General features: G+C 32.3%; 1 protein-coding gene across 1 annotated transcript in view; it reads right to left on the bottom strand.

Moving 5' to 3' along the window:
- Positions 1-11,949: 11,949 nt before the first annotated feature.
- Positions 11,950-23,981, bottom strand: part of LOC110716723 (dnaJ homolog subfamily C GRV2-like) — a 31,302-nt gene continuing 19,270 nt past the window's right edge. The window contains 11 exon segments of the mRNA XM_021895357.1: positions 11,950-12,368; positions 13,801-13,869; positions 14,944-15,067; positions 16,492-16,616; positions 19,257-19,727; positions 19,812-20,155; positions 20,235-20,580; positions 20,658-21,116; positions 22,903-23,103; positions 23,105-23,198; positions 23,570-23,914. Coding sequence (XP_021751049.1) covers positions 12,162-12,368; positions 13,801-13,869; positions 14,944-15,067; positions 16,492-16,616; positions 19,257-19,727; positions 19,812-20,155; positions 20,235-20,580; positions 20,658-21,116; positions 22,903-23,103; positions 23,105-23,198; positions 23,570-23,914 — 2,785 coding nt within the window. The 3' untranslated portion in view covers positions 11,950-12,161.

Genomic DNA, 23,981 nt, shown 5'->3' with positions numbered 1-23,981 from the left:
AAAATAAATTAGAATAATCATGGTGATTAAAACACCATAATCAACCTCTTAAATGAGGGGTTACAAGAAACTAACCAAGAATTTTCCAGACACTCCCTTTTTCCAGACGTCTTCTCGCGCCCGGTCGGGCGGGTGGCGGAACTCTAGAATTTTACGACTCTTCTCGCGCCCGATCGGGCGCCCATATCTGACTCTTTGAATTTCCTTTCTTTATTTCCAAAAATCCCCCACTAAAGGAAGGAAAGAAAAGCCAACGAAAGATGAGGATAAGCAACATATTGGGCATAAGAGGAGATCAATACATAACACATAGATATTACATAAGTAATTTGAAATATAGTGCTTAGTGAAATGAGGCAATGAACTACAAGTCTAAGGGTGGACAAACCTTGAAACTCTTAAGACTCTTGCATGATCATGGAGTGAACGAACCTTGAAACTCCAAGATTTAGTGCAAGACCCCCACAACGCATACATCACTCCAAAAATTTACTTGAACTCCGCGACGAGATATGCTATTTTATATCTAAGCATATTTACCTTAGGTCTAGTGAAAGATCTAGGAAATCCGCCCAAGTTTTCCATGGAAGATGGCTAGTCTTCACAACAACATAGGTGAATCACAAGCACTTAGTCAATGGGGTTAAAACATGTTCCTAAGAACTTTAACAAATGCTACATTGTAGCCATTAACCCCCACAAGACCATGGATTCATTAAGAGCTTAATGCTCAACCTCACAACAATCATAAACAACGGTGATTCAAAGTTTCAGTGCGTTCACTCAAGCATTTGGATTCATTAAGAGTCAATGGACTCAATCTCAAAAGGTAGATCAATCAAGTGCATCTCAAATGGCACCAACATAAATGGTTTATTGATCCATGAAGAACTCAAAAGAGCTCGATCTCAATCAAGCATTATAACACATGCCATAGGGATAAGAAAGTAATGCTTTTAATCTTTCCACATGGGCTTAAGGCCTATCCCTTTCAACATGTCCACAAGTTATCAAGGATTGTTACACGTTCAAATTAAAATTTCCTTACCATAGTGCTAAATTATTTTTGTTAGAATACTTTTCCAATAAGGAAAACTAGCATGTTACCAATATCAATTTAATTCGCACAAATGGTTAGAAAACATGCCACATTCACCGTTTGATGAATAAAGTAACAAGACAACCCAAAATTTGAAATTTCAAAACATAATCAAGTCTCCTAGAAGATAACATAGCCGCATTAGTGAATTTTCTTCATCAACCATCAATCACCAATACTTGCCTTCTGGAAATTTTGAACAACTTTTCCTGAAAGTTAGTGTATTATTTCACAACCTTCGTATCTAAAAAGATACTTATTAAAAGATGAAACAAGTTTAAACAACGTTAGTCATTCACTATTAAATTTGTAAAATATTACACTTCAACTATTTCACAAATATATGCTATATTAAGATAAAATGCAATGTATGTCACTATCACATTGCTAAACACATTAGCATACTCCACTCAAGACATACTTTATAACCTCCTTAAAGTACACATAATTCATGCTAAAATATATTCCATTCAAATGATGACATGAACAACAAATATATATCAAATCATCGCAAAAATCTTTCCAATCACGAAACATGTATGACACTTTGGAAATAACCAAAAACTCATAATGATACTATTTTTCTCAAAATAATAAAACATATTTTCATAATTTAAATCGTGAAAATTGCTCAACAAAATTGGAAAGATAAGAAGTTCAAGAAAGTTGTTAACTATAAATCACATGTGATTCTCAACACCACCACATTACTCACATTGTAGACATACAACAAATAATATATTACCTTGAAGGAAGTAATGAGAAGCAAACTTAATCACAAGTATTAGATCCTCACAAGATACCAACCAAATTCTTGTACCACTTTCTAGGTAATAAACTTAAGTCAACTCACACTTGAACTTTCAGCTCACATTTCTTTTCGACATGGAACTCTCCAATTAATTTACATAGGTCACCACTTAGAAGGCTTAACAAACTTCAACCACTAGAAGGAAACTTATCATCAAGAACAAGGATCCAAAATAAATAAGTCATCTAAGTAAGACCTATATTGTTCCAATGTTCCATTAAGACAAGAAAACCAAAGTAACCTTTACTCACAAGTTTAGCCTTGAACACTTCCAACAACACTTAGTGAATTGACATTGGATAAACTTTGGAAGAAATATATAGAAACATACTTCATAAAAAGATTGGAGAACTCTAAGCATGCATGTTAGAAATAATATAACTTAACCTCAATAGTTTCTTCCAAAGTAAACAATCACTCACATCATCAATTCAATAAGTTAAGAAAACACTCTTCAAACATAGAGGTATCAAGACAACAAATCAAGACAAATAAATAATAATCTTTAGCATAACTAGTCACTTTCATGCTTTGCATCAAATAATAGAAAGACCTAATATTAATGCCTCATATTCCTCTTGTAATCAACTTGTTCACTAATAAACAAAATAAATACACGGAAGAAAATATAACAATCAAGAGACATGAGAAATACAATATGCGGACCTTGCCCGATCAGGCGGCGGAACTCCAAAATTTTACGACTCTTCTTGCACCCGGTCGGGCGATGCCCGCTCGATCAATCGAGCGCCCATGTCTGACCTTTTAAAGTTCCTTTCTTTATTTCCAACACAAAGAACCCTTTTTTGGGCTAAGATATCTTTACTTTCTCCCATATTATACCCTTATTCAACGTGATTGTGCACAATTGAGTGATTTAGCTACAATGATGGTTGAAGCTCACGACATAAGGGAGAATAGAGATGAAAAATTATTATTTGAGGGTTAACAATGAATTTGCAGGAAAAAAATGGGGTGTAATGGGGGTACTTAACCGTAAGCATGATTAGAGTTAATTAATTTCTAAAGTAATAATTAATTAAAAATTCAATTAAAAAATCAGTTTTAGAAATTTTATTTATAAAATTATAATTTTTTTTTTACATAAAATCAAAAAATTTAATTTAAATCACTAATATCGACAATAGGATATGAAGATTCCAACATTAACTCAGGCTACGAGAAACCTGAATGATACCATTTTTTAACACCCTTTAAATTTGAAACTTTTAAATTAATCAAATTAATATTTTATTTGAAAATAAAATAATTGACTAGGTTCGTGTTTTTTAGTAGCTAATAAGGCTATTAAGTTTGTATATAAAGGCAATTAAATTTGTATTTATGTAGAAGGACACTACAAGGAGAAAATTTTGGAGGTTTTTAAGCGATAAGACTATTAAGTTCTTTTTTTGTAGATGGACACTACAAGGAGAAACTTTTGGAGGTTTTTAACTTTAAAAGTATGATGTAATACCCTATAGATTTAAGCATTTTACAAGTTAATTTAATAATTACAATATGTATTTTAAATACCATTAAGTCAATAATATTTATTATTTAAAAAATGGGGAAAACATATATTAAATTCTGATTTAAAATTACATAAGGTTTACTTAGAATATTTTAAGTATGCTTTAGTATATTTTATTATTAAAAAGTAGAGGGGCAAACTTGTCTTTTCATTCATTAATAACACAGTTGTATTTCTAATCAATGAGAAAGATATAAGTACCCCCATCGTATGAAAAATCTCACACTTTTGGACAAATTGATTTCAAAAAGGTAAACCCCCCAACTTTCTCTCCTTTCCTCCTCTTTTCTCATGACTCCCCTTCTACTCTCCTTCACGCATAATCAGCTGACCACCACCAGCATCACTAGTAGCCGCGATCGACTACTGTACGTACCTATCCATCTCCATGACTCCATGTATGCATGTGTGTGTTTTAAAAGAATCCTATTTACTCAATCTAATCAAATTTCAGCTTTTATTATTGATAATTACAAAATGCACATGCATTTTAACCAAATGCACTTATAATCTATTGAAACGAAAAGAACTTAAAAGTAATATGAAAACCACGTGCACTTTGTTCTTTTTGTCGTAAAGATCCCAGCATGTATGATGATGAACATCATCATTGCCATGAACAAAACTACTAATGCCTTAATTAAAATTAAGTATAGTGTTAATTTTCTCAAATCTTCAGAGGTGATTCAGGTGAAGGGGTAAGGAGTATATCGGTTGGTAGCAGGGAGCATGGTGATTAGAGGAAGAAGAAAACATTTGTGTGATTTTGGATAAAAAAGAGAAAAGAGTTGTGTGGTAAAATTGGGGGATAGTCCACCTTTAATAAAGGGTGAGTTATCCCTTACTATAAATACAATTATAAAATATCATATAATATTCTAATAAATTGCTATAATTAAAATATGATTTTTAAAAACTTAAATAAGTATCACACTTGGATGCAAGCTGTGGTGGTCTGAGAACCCTGGTATATTCAAGAGGTCAAATAATCTAAATAAAAAGGCTATAAATGAAATAGACAATGAGGCTATATATGTTCACTGTACTTCACCTTAAAAAAAATATTCGGCAAATTCTGTAATAAAAAGTTCAATTTAGTAAAAACAAATTTTGTTAAGTAAAAGTAATTTTAAAGAAGAAATATAATAGAGAATTAGTTTTTTTTTTCGAATAGTTAAAAGAGAATATGTAAAAATAATTTCAGTTTAGTAAAAATATTTTAAGTTTAACAAAAATAATTTAAGTTTAATAAAAATAATTTCAGTTCAGAAAAAGTAAGATGAGGTGAACATGACCTTATGTATCATAAATGTTGTACAAAAAAGAAATTGTAAGCTACATTTCACAACTATGTATGAAAATAAAATGGACAAGTTATGTATTATAATGAGAATATACGAGTTGATCTATTTGGTAAAATAATTTTTTTTATCTAAGGGTAAAATAGACCGTTCTTGCATTAATATATGGGTAATTTTGTAAATTTCAAATATAAAAGAAGTTAACACATTTAAAGCTTGTGGAACGATGATAATGGAGGATCTTGAATTCGAGAGTTTAGATGAAAATTTTAGAAGTTTCAATGGAGAGGTTCAGGCTCAATGGCAACTTAAATGGAGGAAAATGTCACCCCCACCCTTTCGGGGTGGACCATGCCCTCTAGTTCTCCCTTTTTCTTAGGATTTTTCGCTAAATTCGATGGCGAAGCAGTTAAAAATTGTGGTGGAAGGTGTTGGTGTCGTCTGTGAAAGGTGGATGAGGATGAAGAAGATGAAAGTGAAGAAAAAAGCTTCAGCTTCTTAAATGGAGTTAATGTGAGATGAAGAAGATGAAGTTAACGCCAACCTTACGTTGAATCTGATTCAACAAGTAATAAGAATAAATAAGGGGATGGCACAATCATATATTGTTGCTCAACATTATAATAACACCACTAGACCAATGAACTACAGTACGTTAATTTGATAAATCAACTAGGAAATGCCATTCATGATAAATTTTTTGGGCACGAGAAAAAATAGCCATATGAGAAAAAGGAATTTCATCAAAAATCATTGAATCCCTAGTTTTCCATATACTCCACAAAGAAGTCATAACCTTTTTTTAGAGACATAGAGAAATTACCCTTTAATACTTTAAAAAGCAAATAAATACTAGTAGTTAAAGGGACCCGACCAATCCCAGAATAGTTGCATCATCATTCCAAAATTGAGAAGTATAAGAACAAGATAGAAAAAGATGATCGTGAGTTTCATCATGACAATTACAGAGGGGGCACATAGAAGGAATATCGAACTGACGATGAGCAAGATTAGCTCTAGTAGGAAGAGCATTATGAAGAAATTGCCAAACAAAAATTTTCAGTTTTGGAGATATATATATCAAGTTTTCAAATCCAAGAAAGTTCTCATTTAGTATAAGAAGAGATATAATGAGCAAGCCAAGTAGCTGATTTGATAGTAAAATCACCATTGTTAGAAAAACCCTAACAAGGCTCATCGTGAATAACAAAAGAGGGAAGTGAGATTCCTTTAATAAGATGAACAATATTAGACGAGACATAAAGAGAAAGAGTAGAAATATCCCATTCATTATTTTCCAAAATAAAATGATCAACTGTAAAATCTAGGTTTTGGATATTCGAAGTATCGAATTGAAATCAAGCATAGTAATAAAATTTTCAGAAGAGCACCAATTATTGAGCCAGAATAGAACACTAATACCATTACCAATTTTCCATCTAAGGCCACGAAGTAGGAGGGGGGGAATTTGAAGAATCTTTTTCCAAATCCAAGAGTCCTTTGGTTAAGGACTATATAAAAAAAAAGATTTGTGAGCTAGATATTTAGCAGTGACGACAGAACAAACCCAAAGATTATCAATGCATGGTTCCTACACCCAAGTGTACCGAGCAAGATACACCCGTAAAGTACACAGTACTTACACATAAAGAACACAATGATTTTAAATCTTTGAGATGGAATGTAAAGAACAAATAATTAGAGTGAAAAGAACATCCCGTTAAAAGGTAAAGAACATGACAATTTTTTAGCATAGATTTTAAATAAGTAAAAGATAATTACTATTTATCTTTTTAGTTCACATCTTATGGTAAATCTTTTAAAGAAAATCAGTTTTTGATTATAATTATCCTCGACAAGATTTTTTTTTTCTTAAACATAAGTCAAGATTTAATTTTCAAAATTTAAAATTTAAAATTACATTTTCAAATTTTTTCATGCTAGTCAAAATTTAAATAATGTTATTTTCATAATAATATCATGTTCATTATTATTATTTTTCTTATATTCATTTTTAATTTGGTATGTCCATATAACTTGTAATGTTCTTTGTATAATTTAACAATGTTCTTTTTCCATATATACATTATTATATCATATAATGATCTTTTTGAATCTTCTAATAAATTATTTTAACTATCCATGTCCTTTGGTGATAAGTTTAATGTACTTGTTGTTCATTACATGATAGTATCATGTTCTTTATCAATAACATGGAGGTTCTTTCTTAATATTATGGATGATGTTTAAATCTAAATGTCCATCATTGTCCCAAAAACTTCTTATTAACCTTCATAATCATGATCACAAAAAAGAAATAAAAACATAATTATTAGATATTCTAAATTAATATTTAAAAAAATGTAAATTATTCTAAGAACATAGAAGAACACGTATACATTGTTTCAAAAAAAAAATATAAAGTAAAAAGAACATATTTCGTGTAATTAAAACCTAAAAAACATATTATCAAGTAAAAAGAACATACTTCATATAATTAAAACCTAAAAAACATTTATAATCTATATATACCTTAAAAACATAATTGGTAATGTAAGGAACATTTGGTTCAAACTCAAAGAACATATATTAATCTGACTCAAAAGTACATATTTTATTCCCTTTTAAAAGATAAATATGATATGGATCAAACAAATAAAAGAACATTCATTATAGTTTGAAGAACATCATCTTCGACCTTTGAAAATAACACAAATTTATAAGAAAAAAAAATACAAATACTAAATATTATTGAAAGCTAGATACTAATATAATCAATTGAAGAATATTTCGTACTTATCCTAATATAAAATGTACATAATATTATAAAAGGATGATCATATAATCATATACAATGTACATGACCTTTTATAAAAAGTACATCACCTAATTGAAATATTATGCAATTAATATAATATAGTTTTTACTAATAACATCAATCTAATAGTCTAAATAATTACAAATGTAATCGACAAAATTATAAATCAAATAATATAAACATTCATTATTGCAGTGACAAATTAAAATTATTAATAATTTTACGATGAATTTTGAATCAAATTGTCAAAGAACATTAAATAATGCAATAAAGAACATCATCTTCATCCTCTAAATTGAATGTCATAATTAAAGAAAAAATTACTGAAATCCAGATCAATTATTTATCATCACATTTCATATCAATATTGTTTGTAAATGATACAAACAACATTGATTTAAATTAAATATGTAAATATAACAATAATTACCTTCTTCTTTTGATTCAAATTCAACGAATTCACCATTATCATCAAAATAATCTTCATTATGATCATCCGATGCAAATCGCCGATCGGAATCATGACGAAATTCATCCTTTTCCACCATTGTTGTTGTTAACCTTAAGCTTCTCTCTCTAAAATTTGAATTCCTCTCTCTAAAAAATCTAATATATATAAATAAAGTAGGCATTTTTCGGGAGCATTCGGTGCGCCACATAAGAAAAGGTATTATTTTGACCAATGAAATTTTAGATTAATAATTTATTTTAGAATTAAAAAATTCACTCGCCACCTAAGAAAAAGTGACGAATAAGATTTAAGAATTTTGCCATCTAGGTAAAATAACAAATAATGAACAATTAAAATTTAAATCATTTAAAAAACTAATAAATATCTTTTTTTACATATATGGATGTAAATCTTTGATCGTAAATATCTTTAAGCTCTCCATATCAAATATTATCAAAATTAGATATTAATAATGTACTCATCAAAACGAATAAAACTAAATCTCATATCACTATGTTTTTCCTTATATATAGAGAGAAATTTAATTAGAAGATTCCCCTAATTTTTTTAATAGTTAAAATATTCTAGATGAGACTAACATTTTGAAAGAGAACGATTATTTAAAAAAAAAAAACGCATTTGCAAAGGACTTATTTTACTCAATAAATAAAATGATTTGTCATTTATTTTTTATTAAAAATTTAATTATCACCTAAGAAAAATTAAAGAATAAGGTTTGGAATTTTAAATTCAAGCGCCACGTAAAATAAATAAACCTACAAAAGATAACTTTAGTGTTAAAATTTTTTTTAAAAAAATTATCTTATGATATTAGGAATTTTATCCAATTATCTAATGAATGATCTTCATATAAAAAAATCTTAAATTAATAAAAATATTTACTAGAACCGTGCATCGCACGGGCTTATATCTAGTTCTCTCTGTTTTGAAAACTCATACACGAATAAATGTGGAATGAATAACAGAATGCCTTTTTTTTTGTTGCAAAAGAATAACAGAATCCTATAATTAAGCAAGCAAATTTTTTTTTTTTTTTTTTTTTTTTTTGTACATTTCATCATGGTGTACCATGCTTGGTACACTTGGGTGTACTTTAAAATTTTCACTCAAGTGATGCAAATAAAAAAAACGAAGGGAGTAATTTATTCTAGATGCTTTGTCAAGAAGAATTGTAGTGCCATAGGATTAGTCAAAGAGGTTGCTCATATACTGATTTAAAGTGTAGTGTTTCAGTTTTTTTTTTTTTTTTTTTTTTTTTTTTTACTTTTTTTTTATTATTTTTTTAAGAGTAGTGTTTCAAATTTAGCTGTTTTTTAAAGCAAGTATTCTTGGGCCGGTTCAGTTGGTAGTGATAAAGAATGTACCTTCCTGCCAGTTTCACTTGATGATGTTATGAATGTCAATTTCCACTAGTTTTAGCTAGTGATGATATAGAATGTCAATTCAAGTCGGATTTCATCAGTAATTAGTTAGTTGCCCGGGCATTGCTCCGAGCAAGGCCGTAGCAAGGGAAAGGCAGCGGGGGCGGCTGCCTGAGCCCCTTGTTAAAAAGCCCAGCTTCAATACAATACAAGGCCCCAAAAAAATATACTTCGTACTAAATAATACTAGGTATATATACATTTGAAAAAAAAATGAAAGAAAACAACAAGTGTGTACTGTATAACACTACAATAGTAATGTAGAATTCAAAAATACCAAATGGTATTTTTGGTCAATGTATTTCTTCCCTAATTTTTTGCCCAAATTATTCAATTTCCTAAGTGAATTTGATTAACAAAAAAAAATGTCATTAATTTTAAATGTACCCCCGTTTTTGGTAATTTGATTTTTCAAAATGTATCTCATTACAATTTTTAGTTAGTTAAATTCTTTCTATTTCGCGATTCAATTGAAGATGAAAACTATAATAAACGGTCATTTTACTCTTCAATTTTCAACGGGAATTTATCTAATTATATATAATTCTCTTTGCATACCCTACTTTTTTTTTTTTTTTGAATGGTGCATACACGACTTTATTCATCAAGATCTCTTATTTGTATTAAATTATATTTTTCTTAACCTATATAACTATTTTCATTCAAATATTACAAAATTTGGAGAAAAAAAAATCTAATTGATTGGTTGGATACTTGGTTTGAATGGTTCGGCTGGTGTAATTACTTCAATGAGAGTTTCATGAATGTAATTTCAATGTTTTATGAAATTTGATGTTTTTAAAGATTATTAATCATAATAAAATATATATTTTCATTTTTCATACCCAATTTTAAAATTTTATATAGTATATGTGAATTAGGGCCCCGATTTATGTTTTTGCCCCTGGCCACCAAAATCTCAGAAACGGGCCTGGCCCCGAGTTACTACTGTTTTAGACGTGTAATCAATAAATTTTTCAAAAATGTAATTGTCATTGTCAGACCAAAATTGAGTTATTTTTTTAGTATATTTTGTTAACTGAACCTTGTGGTTTGCACTTATATAATTTTTTTTTACATATTAATAACATACTTGATAATAGGCTTAGATGGTGAAATTCTTATCTATCTTATAAGAGGCTAAAGGTTCGATCCTCCCTATCCTTACGCGACACGTAGAAGTTGTTAGAAACGCCTTTTAATTAATATAGATAATAGGGTTTGTAAGTTTCAGCTAGTCCGGCTCTATCATTGTTTAGGTAGGTTATTGATGGTTCAGGTTGTCCTAAGTTCAATTCTATCATTGTTTAGGTAGGTTATTGACGGTTTAGGTTGTCCTAAGTTCAATTCTATTCAAACAAAGGTAATATAAAATATGAGGAATTCTTAGGCTCTAACTGTCAGAGTCATAGAAGACTCTTATAAGGGCAAAAAGGTAAATCCAAAAAAAGCAATTATAAAAAACTTTAAGGAAAAACAAAAAAGAAAAAGCAAAAAAAAATTTATATATATAAAAAAATGCCCTTTTCAATTTTTTTGTTCAGTTTAGAACAAAAATTAATTTCTCAAAAAAGCATTCTGGCAAGTTGAGTCTCGTTTTGCTATTTCTTCAAATGGAGCTCTCAACATGTGACAAATTTTTGAAATTGGTACACTTGGGCGTATGGTGCACCCGGAAACAACATTATGCATATTTTAAAGAATATGGGTGGAAAAAGAACATTATAAACATATATAAAGAACGCGAGCAATAATATATTCTTTGAGTTTAAATTATACAGTATGTTATTATCATTATACAGTATGTTCTTTAATATATTTACATTAAAAAAGATGTTCAATTCAACTCAAAATCTCAAATTGAACAAAACCCATCGAAGAAAACCCAGAAAAATCAAAACAACAATCACTTAAACAATCAAGTCAACAAGAAAAAACAAATCCTAGCAAAGACAACCCCAAATTCACCACAAATTAAAATTCAGACACAACCCATCAAAAATCCAAAACAACAAATAAAAAAATTCTCACTTAATTCGATTTAGGGGAAGAATCACCCAATTGAGATCGCGGGAAAGCAAAAACAACCTCATCAACATCACCCCTAAGATGTGAAATCTAGGGAATTTGGGGTGGTAGTGGTAGTGGTGAACAGTGCTGGTGGGGTGGTAGTGGTAGTGGTGCTGAGGAAGGCAAATCTAGGGAACTTGTGACCTCTACCCTACTTTAATCAAGATAACTAATTCCAAAAATGATGATTTGTATCATAAAATGGAACGTACTAAAACCTATATTGCAAAAATGTATACTAAAGTAAAACAAACGAACCGATGATAATGGCAAAAATATACTTCGTATGTATTTATTTCTTCACAAGTTAACTGTTTCTTTCATCCCAAAATATTAGTATGAGTATTTATAAAATCCTAGGGGTATTGGAGGCAGTAAACAGGTTTGGTCAAGTGGTTAGTGGTTAGTGGTAACACCAGCTAATTACTTGCTTATCTACTGTACTTCGGACTAAAAGCAGAAAATGCCATTTACAATGATCGTAGCGTTATACCTATACAAAACCCACTCAAATCTGAACAAGATCGGGCCACAAAAAATGAGAAAGCAAAATAAAATGAGAAACTGTACAACCACCTATACACAGAACTTCAAGGTCCTTTAGAGAAACCAAAAGACTCGTCTATAGTTTCTTATTATTGGTATAGGTCCTGCCCCCCATTTGATGTTGACGGAGATGACCTTGTTATGGAGGGTTGTGTTGGCCCTGATGGGGGTGCTGTTAGGGCATATGTCATTCTCGAAGAATCGCTTTCAATCAGGCCAGCAACACCAGCAGCAGCAGATTGGGCATTCGAAGGAAGAAAGAGGTCATGCCTTTGATCCTTGTAGGCATTCCATACCTGCAAAAAGAAGTTAAACACCCAATTCTTAGATAACCAAACACTGAAACTAGAGGGATAACTACTTCAGTCTCGGACTCTCAGAAGTGGTTAATCTATTATATGGTCTATACACTATAAGGCAAAAATCACCTGAAAGAATATAACAAAAAAATGTGCAGTTTTTTGTTTTACCAAAAATCCCCACCAGTTTCTTCAAGTTAATACAATTATACTCCCTCTGCCCAAGATTAGCTGACACATTTTCTCATAAACTGGTCTCTATTTAGTTGACAGTTCTATTTCTTTCTATAAATGACATGAATCCACTATCCACTATACAGTAATTATAATAAAAAAAAATAAAAAAAAAAAAACCATCATACTACCCACTAATTAATAAAATAAATAAATACCCTACTAGTCTACTACCATAATAATAATAATAATAATAATAATAATAATAATAATAATTAACTTTGCATAGGTATGTGTCGAACTAAATTTGCACAATAAAAAAAAAAAAAAAAAACAAAACCGTGTCGACCTAAATAGGAATAAGGAAGTACTAATTACCGATTTACATAATACACATTCGAAAATTTTGAAAAATTAAGTAAATTTTTATTTCATTAAGAACAGTAACCTGATTTACTAATCAACCCCACCCACCCCCTCAAAACCAATGGACTGCAATCCAAAAAAAGTGAAGGTCATTTGAGAGGTACCATTCTGGATTAAACTTACCAAACTAGATATCAAATTGCGTCGCGTTAGCATACCTGATCTTGCATTGCGAATTAGGTCGTTGTTCAAAATTAAAATTTATTTTAAATGTACATGTGATTTAGTAAGACCTCATTCGTAAGGAATCTCAACCCTCCTAAAGACATCGACTTGATTAATGACTAAATTAGAGTTTGGAGACGTAAGCAAGAGACTTTTTAGTCTATAACATTTTAAGGATGTGCTTGCATTCAATGCTTAAAAATACGCCAGGATTTAACATAGGGTACTTCACAAAAAAAAAAAAAAAAAAAAAAAAAAAAAAAAAAAAAACGTGGTTTGGACAACAATTTTTTATTTATTTTTTGTTTAAAAACATGATTTGGTCAGGACCGTCAGGTATTACCCAAGTTTTGTTACATTTAGCCGATTAAGCATTCAGATTCAGGTCATCCACCTCCATTAGCAAGACTAACCCTAGCTGGAGTGTGAATTAGGAAGCTGCCATTAACTCATTGCACCAGGTGCCTTAATTGGCTTCCTTCTCTAAAAATGAAAAGAGCAGTGATAGTAGAAAAAGAAGCCATTCATTATTTTCTTCTATTATGTTGCTGTCAGATAATCTTATATTCAAACTTTTCACTTTTCCGTGTAGTAAAATTTTGCGACATGCCACATCCCTCACCCAAAAATAAAACACAGTGACACCAAGGAAAAGTGAACTTACATCAGAGGCATCCAATATCTCACGCACACTACTGCAATGGGCTCCTTCTGTTGCAAATGCATGCAACACCTGGATAAGCAGCATAAAAATTATATATTAGATGATTACATACAGGAAGAAAATGTTTATTAGATGATTACATACAGGAAGAAAATGTTCAAAAGTTGTGTAGCACATCTGCTGATAAGATTAATATTTCACATGTCACTTAGAACTAGTTACTAGGGATGTGGCAAAGGGTAACAATGATCCAAAACAATTAGTGAAGTTAAACTTGGGCTTAGAAAAAAAGCTCCTTAAAAATTTATTTAACAGATGAACCAAGATTCAACAAGTATATATTCTTGTTCAGCAAATAATATTGAATCCTTGAACACTAACATAGGGATAGTGGGATACACATATATGCATATTTATGAAAAATTTGTTATTATATTCAAGAATGACAAATTCAATTATTTTAAAAACAAGAATGATCACTTATTTTTGTTTAGAGAGAGAGTTTAAAGCTATTTTAGTTTTTCATGGCATATTTAAAGTATTATTTTTACAAAATGAGTTCAGTTATTATTGTCATGTTATTTAAGGTACTAAATGTTAAGGTTAAACTTGCGTTAAGAGTAAAGAGAACCAAGCTTATATAAGATACTATGATATAATTAAACAAGCTATAAGAGATCAATCCTGCTTATGAGTTCAATTCAGAAAAAGAGCAGCCTCATTAGAGCTGAGTTTAAATGATACTTATGCTGTGCTCAAGCACACTAGTTACAACATAAACTGAGTTTGAAAACATGTTTTAGCTGCTTATTTGAAGGATCAAAGTCGAACTTATAAATCCCATTTGATGATGAACTCAATCGTGAACATGAACATGAGAACACCAAGCTCAGTACACACTGAGAAGTAATCTTGGTCACAAGCGACATTTCTCTAACATTATTAAAATATCAAATCTAACTAATGTACCCAAGAATTTATGACAAGCAGATAGTGTGGAATGCAGAGTGCGTAGGATTAAAACGATTTCACTCATCCAGTTTTATAAGATTGGTTATTCGGTCAACAGGCTGATATGTAGTTATGAGTTGAGGCTCAAAATGAATTATGCTTGAGAAATTAACAGTATAGAGTAACCACAACCTCAACAGCAAGCACACGGCCAATTGATGCTTCAGATTCGTTCCACTTCATCTGTGAGCAAAATCCATTTCTTCCACCTGCTCGCCAGTCAAGTAGACCAAGAAGAACATCGACAAGCCCAACCCTAGCCAAATCACGAACCAATTATGAGAATAGTTATCGAAACTAGTTTGTCCAGAAGAAAATAAAATCCAAAGACACTGGCAAATATAACATGTCAGTGAACTCACCATAATAAGCATATAGCAACTTTTTGGCATTTTTTTAATGAACAAAAGTAAGAAGATAAATGTGGAAAGCAACTCTGAGTCCTTTTGAATTGAGTGGAATCTCATTAATTATCTTTGTCAACCATCTCAAAACAAAACTTCAAAGGATATTTCATAATTTGAATCCATACTTTCCAAGGGAGCAGGGATAGGAAGGCAAATTGTAAAAAAGTTAACTACACTCATATTTACTCCCTCCTTTCCATAAAAAATGCATCATTCTAGAAGAATTTTTGGACAATACCAATAAGATTGTGAAAGTAGGGGAAGTGGGTGAATAATTTATTCTAATAAAAGGGATTTTCATATCTATTAAAAAGATAGAAAGCCATAAGAGAGAAACAACAACAAAAACGATAGGACAAATGATGCGTTTACTTAGGAACAAAAGGGGCATATTTTATGAATCAACAACCCACTCCTGAAATCCTTTCTGCCTTAGTTCTTAAGGTTTAAGGATTGTTTAAATAGCTGAACATATAAAATTAGATTTATATGGGTGCAGATCCAAAAGTTATGATGTAATATTATTAAAAAATCTCACTGAGTACCAATCATTTAGCCTCGGGTAGATTGATTGGAAGAAATTCCAGTCAGCAACATTCAAAGTCCATATTACTATAGAGAATTGTACAATTCATACAAAAGTTCTGTGACTTTTGTCATCTCCCCTTTGCCTGGAGAGTAGGAGACCAAAGGAATAACCACCACCAGTATGGAATCCACCATGCACCAAATCTTAATAGGGACTTAACAATTGAAACAATTATTCTTTTGAAAAAAAAATAGGGACTTAACAATTATTCTTTTGAAAAATTAAGCCATATCACACCAAATCAGGTTTTATCTCCGTTAGCTTATTGCCAATATCTTTAAATCCTTATTAAAAAAATATAGAGAGAATAAATAATTGGAAATTAATATGAATGTAATAAGAGCTTGCTTGATAATGTCATTTCTTTTATACAAATGTACAAAAAGATAAAAGAATAGGCATATGAAGAGACCAAAACAGACAAGACCAAACCAAAAAAAAAAAAAAAAAAAAAAAAAAGCATATCAGAACTATTTCAGGTAATCTAGCTCAAGTGTTTCAGTGGTCATTTCTGAAATTCCTTCAGACCCACTACATATTCCAGAGTTCTCAAATCCTCCATTCCTCCCTTACCCATGGAAAAAGAATGGCAAATTTTATAATGTAGCAAATATTTTTCTATGAGGAAGCAAAGTATACAAAACTAATTATAGGCCAAAAGGAATTCAAACTTCAAAAACTTACTTAAGCCCCTGTGCGACAAGTGCATCTCTGGCACGATTTCCAGCAACCACAACACGTTTAAGAGTCTCAAGGGCTAGTATGCTTCCACCTTGCCATCCAATGGCTTTCATCAAAAGTGGAACGACCTGAAGAAAAGGAGTAGAAAGATAGAACACATGAATATGTATATGAGGTCATTGAGTAGTCAGATGAAAGTGTTTAATCATCAGTTATGCAATATCAGAAAATCAGCATAATATGTAAAACAGTCCAGACATGCGTAACTCTAAGCTAAAAATTATATCAAGACATAGACTGACTTTGCGATGTTCCATATTACCCAACCAGTTAAATCCCTTGCAATGCACGATTTAAACAATTAATATTTCGCTTATTTGTTCGTAATATGATTAAATTATTATTTTAACCCCTTTTTTTTAACTCCATAGAAAACAGTGTAGTAGTTAGTCCATTTAGGCCCTATTCACTTCACCTTAAAAAAATAATATTAAGTAAAAATAATTTCAGTAAAAATAAGTTCGGTTCAGCAGTTAAGTAAAAATAAGTTTGGTTAAGTAAAAATAATTTCAGTTCAGTAAAAATAATTTCAAGTCAGCAAAAATAAAATTTCAAGTCAGTAAAAATAATTTCAGTTCAACAAAAATAATTTCAGTTCAGTAAAAATAACTTTAGTTCGGCAAAATAAGATGAAGTGAAAGGAGCCTTAGTCATAAAAGCTTCCAGGAAAATGTATAATTAGTCTACCCTTTCCAAGTCTTTAGCTTAAAAGGGGGGAAAAAAGAAAAAAAAAGAAGATGATGTCACATAAAATTTTGGTGGGAAATTGTTTTATGAGAAGTTGACACATGTACAATAATTATTTCAGCGGTTATTACTTTAGTTACTTTCATAAATAATTACTATATTCAAAGAGCTAATTCAATCCTTATTTACAACTCAAATAGCTTTCATACAAAGCAGTCCTCAACCCCTCCATCCCCACAACAAACCAAAAATAAAAAAATTAAAAAAAAAATTCATTAAAGACTGTAAGATAGGGGGCAATAATCCTTCAGAAGTTAAAGCCAGAGCCGGGGAAAACACAACTGAGGCTCCATGCTAGAACTGGCTGCAGTAACACAATGAACTTAGAAAAAGATACTTTTCTTCTTTGCTATTTTTTTTTATGTTATTTTACATAGAAAAGCTTTGCCCTAATATATCTGATTCTTGTATTCCTTTCATGTAGAGAACCAAAATTTGAAAACTAGGTTTGATTGATCTGCAAACCAATTTATCCCCCAAGAATAAATAAATAAATAAATAAATAAATCCTTCAAGAGGTGTTTTACTCCATAATAACCTACCCTGGATTCTGAATATAAGATAGCTACATTTAGTAACACCATAAACATTAAATTATAATAATCAATCAACATCCATTGTCAAATTGCACACTCAAAGTCTCAAGACAGCTTCAACAGGCCTCTTCATTAACAATGGAACATCATAACCTTTGGAACTCTCTTTCTTATATGCCCATAAGTTTATGTTTATCCTACAAAACACTATCACTCCATTCAACTTTCAACAAAGATTCAGCAAAAACAGAAGTAGAACTTTTACTTACAGAGACAGCTCACCTTTTCCTTCATATAATCATCTCCCTATCTGGAGACCGTACCTCATACTTTTTGATAAATATGTATCACTTTATCTGATTATAAAAGCCCTAGAAAGCAATGATGCAACCTGATGGAGCTTGGGGACCAATGCAAGGACAAGACTATTGTGCTTTCATACTTGCATACACCTATTAATATCTATGTTGACTTGTTGGGCTATATATTTGACTCTCTTGGCAAGTCTGCTTTATCATGTGTGACTTGGGTTGAGGACACGTGATGTGCTTGCTTGTTAATTTTTTTTTTAATATTTTTTTTGGCTTAAATATTAACATAGTTTTGACACACTCTTACTTGTGGATATGCTTATTTGATTGGAGTTGTACTCAACTACTGCTAATTGACATAAGAAAGCAAAGCTTGGAGTTGTACTCAACTACTGCTAATTGACATAAGAAAGCAAGCTATGTTGCCTGAAATTAATAGAGCTGTTAAAAACTGACCCACCTAGAGATGACCCAATATGACTCCATATCATTTGAAACCAACCCAAACCCCTAACACTTGATTTGACAATACAAATATGATTTTCAATATTATATTATAAAGTAGGAGATGATTCAGGAATGACATGCACATATTAATCAGTTAAGAAAGTATTCGAGATTCACCCTCCTTTAACGGTAGGGTCATTAAGATCCTTATCACAAGCTCACACAAAATTGTTCAGAAGTTTTTCATCTATTTCATAAAAACATTAATAGGAATCACATATCACCCTTGAACCAAACTTGTACAAACAAAATTCCTTTTGGACAATAAATATGCATAATTCATTGACATGAAACTCTAATGCATATGATAGAAGACTTAAAGTATATGCTACAGCATTTTCTATCCTAATGATCCAAAAGTTTACAGTATAGTTCCTCAACAATTAGAAGCAGGCATAAGAACATGTCACAATATTAGTTAAAAATAGGAAGACATTTCAAAGTTGAAATTTAAATGCAAAATGACATTACATAACAAAAATTCATAATATTGTAGATGATGCACTCTTTTCATTATAAAATAGAAAACAGGCTATCATGCAGCTCTTAACTTTGGTGTGATGTACTGATGTTATTTTCTCTTTTTTGGGAATACAGCAGAGCTTACCTGAGGAGTTCCTGCACTAGTTGCAGCCATAGCCTCAGCACATGTTGTACTTGCTGCAAGTTGATGCAACACACGCAAACAGCTAAGACGAATACGTTCTCTTGGAGTTTGTTTATTGGGCTGTGATGAAGCATCTTCAGTATCATAACTACCATCCACATCCAAACTTCCATTTTTAGCATCACTTGAAGTCATTGTCTCTCTCCTTCCTTCATAAGCCATTGCAGCAACAAGTTTTGGCACATACCCAAGGTATCCTACGTGATCCGCAAGGGTAGGGTGCACTCGTAGCAGTGATACAAGTGCAGCAGAAAGAAGCAGTGGAAGTTCAGGATCGGAAGCTTGTGTGTCATAATGTGTAGCGGCCACTGACGAAACATACTGGTCAAGGAGTCCTTCTAGGAATCTTTTTGGATTTCTAAGAGGAAACTTTGGATCCTTCAAAAATAATCTCACATATATTCCTGCAACCTGTGACCAATATTGTGAGTTTACTCACGAATAAAATAAATAGATAAACTATACAAACTACATAACGAAAACATTATTGCATACCTGCGGCTCATCTCTCATTTCTTGCTGGCTGGATGCTTGTTCAGGTACATCCCAGTCAATAACAGGGCCCTTCATCTGTTCCTTATACAAATCTGAAGCCATAGTTGCAATTTGTGCAGATAAGGAAGCTGCCATAGCTGGAGTCCAGACAAGTTCTGGTGTCTCAGTTGTTTGATCAAGGACATAAACCACAGCTTCACCAGGACCATCTCTAATTATTGATACCAGACCATCTGGAAAGAATCGTGCCAATGTAATAGCAACACGAGGCCCATGCATGGGCTGGCCAACAAGTCTACCTAACAAAGAGGCTGCAGCCGCTCTCTGCGGCAAAGATATTTCTTCTGTGCAAGGAAGTAGGTATTATTAACAAGGAAATGACGCTTTTGTGAAAACATTAATTTGAAGCCAGTCCAATCTTACCTTGCAATGGAAGCAAAATTTCGAGAATGTAAACTACTCCACCATGCTTCGCAGCTGCCCATGCAAGTTCTGATGTGCTTGCTAAGGCTGAAAGTACATGAAGAGCCCCTTCACGGCAGCTCGGAGAAGAATGGAGCATTTGAAGTAGGAGAAGAAGACTAGATCCATCAGCAACCATAGCTTCTAAACAGGGAGCATAGGCAGTCAAGAGAGACAGCACATTCAAGCACAGTTGAGATATTCCAGTAGTGGATGCATCAGAAACCGAAAAGCATTCAAATATAGGTAAAAGCCTTTCGTTGGTTGAAAAAACGGAAGCCAAATTTGGATTACTAGTCAGCAGGTTCTGCAATACAATTAATTCCATAAATACAATTTAATAAGGAGCTCACACTAGAATCTATAGCACAGGAATCTAAATACCTTAAGTGAAGTCAACACAGACTGTAGTTTTTTCAGCACACTTGAATCATCTTCTTTTGAAACCGTTGCATCAGAAACAACTATAGAATCATCACGACTAGTAGTCAGCTGACCATGTGACTGATCTTCCAATTCATTTTCCGATTCAGACTTCGTATTTTTGGAGGTACTTAGATCTTCAATACTCGGAAGTAAAGTGGTAAGGCTTTGCTCATGTACTATAGAATAAATAAAATCAACAAGGGCAATACAGAAACCTTCTGGTTCACTGATCTCAAAATCTGGTTGATCATTGTAGACCCTTAAGTAAACATTTCCAACACAGAGCTCCTTGGATAGTGAAGTGTATGTGAATTCATGTGAATCTTTAAGATCATATGAGCCATCAGGACCTTGTGATGTACGCTGCTCCTCGACAAACTTCAACAGTTCAGACCGTGTTGAAGAATTCCATATAATCTGTAATTGAGAAAAAAAAAAATTCTATTAAAATCCTTAAAATATATATTAATACATAAAATACATTATAAAGAAAATTGAGGGTGCAGTGTCCAGGTATCAGAAATTGATAATATGGCTAGTCTGAAATTCCACTGTGAGCCTCTCAACATCCAAAAGCATGTATTCTCTATGCAAGCAGGAGTGAGATGGAGCCCTGGGAAAGACCAGCCTGATCTTGAGGCCAGAAGTTTCAAGACAAACTGGAGATGGGCAGCATTACTATCTATCAGGAAAGTTGAAGACATTTCTACTGGGAAAATTGGGTAGTTCTTCAGCAGATCAGCAACTATTTTAATCAACCTAAAAAGGCTCCTTGTATGGGGTACTAAAGGGAGCCAAAGGGCTTGAGTGATTAATAAATGCCAGATTATAAAAAATTTGATATTTTTCTACATTAATTCAAATACTGCTGAATCCTGCAGCTCCAGAGATTGCCCTTATATTATTTTTCTTTTACTGGACATATTAGAGATAAAATTTGAAATTTTTATATATTAAACCCCCCAAACGGCTTTTCTATTGTTTCAGTGCCTAAGGCACGCCTTAGTGAATCAATCAAAGCCTAAATCCCATAAGTGGGGTCGGCTACATGAACAAAAAGTGATTATTTCGTAGAGTTATCCACAAAAAATTTCCTCCTCCATCCCTTACGATCAAATACCTCATTCTTATGCAAATCCATATGCTTCATATCCTTCCTAACTCATTCCAACCAAGTCATTTCGGTCTCCCTCTCCCTCGTTTAACCCCTCCATGGTCCCACTTTTCCATTCTTCGTACCGGTGCACCCTCAAGTCTCAGTCTTACATGCCCAAACCAACACAGACAGTTTACCTTTAGTTAGTCTGCAATGCCTACGACACCCACTTTTTTGCTAATAACCTCATTTCTGATTCTATCTCTTAAATTGTACCCGCACATCCATCTTAACATGCGCATTTCCGTAACCTCCATAGGCAAATATAATAAACAATAAAAAATGTTTCTCAGAAAGCTGTTGTGTAAGCTGCGACTTGGTGCGCCTCATCGAAATAGCTTAGCCTAAACCAGGGGGGAATAAAAAAAGCATGACCCATGCCTCGCGCCTTAGAGCTAGAGTACTGTTAAGTTTCACTATCCTTTCTCTTTTGGATACATTCCACGCCAAGGGACATAGAACCAAAGAATAGAGAGTTGGAATGGAGATATTAAGAGAATTGAAGGTAAGCCAAGTTTGACCTCGATGGCAAAGATATAATAAGGGCATGACATAAATAGGGATTCTGGATTGACATGAATGCCTATGGAGATGACATCTTTGTTCATGTTAACGGAGGGGACACTGAGCAGATTTTTTTTATTATTTATAAAAAAAAAAAAAAAAAAAAAAAAAAAAAAAAAAAAAAAAAAAAAAAAGCTTACAATTAAGTTGGTTAGCATACTGTTGGTTGCACCTACACAACAGCTTCAATTACTATGGATACAGAAGGCTGCTTACAATTAAGTTTCCAAAATTTTATCTTAAACTCTGTTTAGCTGTTCTTATTATGGATGCAAAGCTACAATTAGACTAAAGTGGTACGATTCTAAATTCTCATTGACATTATTATTTTGACATCTCAAATTATACACATCAAATGAACATTAAAAAATAACCACAAAACATATAACTGTATCTTAGCCTGAGTAAGGATAAATATGCACATGTTTTGGCTTATAAGTTAGTAGTAAGATAGTCATGATGGATAAAGAAAATGGAATCTACCTCTGGAGACTCCAAATTGGAATTTACTTTTGATAACAGTTCTCTTGGTGTTTGTTCCTTCAACATACTAGCCAGCTTAGGGGTTAGCAGAGCCTGAAGGGCAACAACTGTAGCTTCATTATATGGCACTGGAACCACATCTGTACATAGACCACTTAGCCTCGATAGGGCCTCAGATGCTCGAGCAGCATGCAAGTTTTTTAGCAACTTGAACACTGGCACCAACGCCATGTGTCTCTATCACATCAGATTCTTCTGCTGTAGAATCATACTGAAGCAACAAAGGCAACAGGTACCTGAAAACCACCACATGTAACTAATTAGTCATCATAGGAAGCTACAAACCTATTAACAACAAAGGTTACAAACAATAGATCTGGATTTCTGGTTTTTATCACGAATCATCCAATCAAAATCACACTAATCCAAATTTAGAACCTGATTTTCTATTCCATAAGAACTTAACGCCCACTTTAAATAAAATGTCATTCCAACACAGCCTATATTACCAGAGTCCGTATGCTGCCCTAATACAACCAACCAATCACACACTTACCTTACCTCCCACCACATTCATCTCCCCATATCTTATGTCTCACCTCTTCTCTTAGGGGCAAATATCACTACTCTTAACTAATAAAAGAATATATGCACTTCAACCACATACCATAGCACCCCTGCTTTTATCAGTGCATCTTGCAGTTCAGATGAAACAGAAAGATGAGCAATTGTCTGAAGAGCAGCATCAACCGCTCCAGGAGTCAGCTCAAGTTCAGTGCAATGTACAATATCCTCAATTAGACCAGATAATTGAAGCATCTCAACCCTAGCAATCTCAAATTGGCTCAAAACAGCAAATGTTTGCATCACATTTGTGACAATTATTGCAGAGGGTTCACTCGCTGCAGTAGTTGGCTGTACAACACACATACAACGAGAAAGAAGAGTTGCAAGAAGCTGTATCCCACCATCCCTCACAAGCTCTTCTCCATTCAAAGAGGAAGATGCACATCTACACAGAAGAAAGCAAAAAATTATTACAAACAGGAAATACAACAGCTGCAATACCTGTAAATTAT

Source organism: Chenopodium quinoa, unplaced genomic scaffold, assembly GCF_001683475.1.
Source record: "Chenopodium quinoa cultivar QQ74 unplaced genomic scaffold, ASM168347v1, whole genome shotgun sequence".
Taxonomy (NCBI): Eukaryota; Viridiplantae; Streptophyta; class Magnoliopsida; order Caryophyllales; family Amaranthaceae; genus Chenopodium; species Chenopodium quinoa.
The sequence above is the reverse complement of the archived record's forward strand: the minus strand, read 5'-3'. Positions and strand labels throughout refer to the sequence as shown.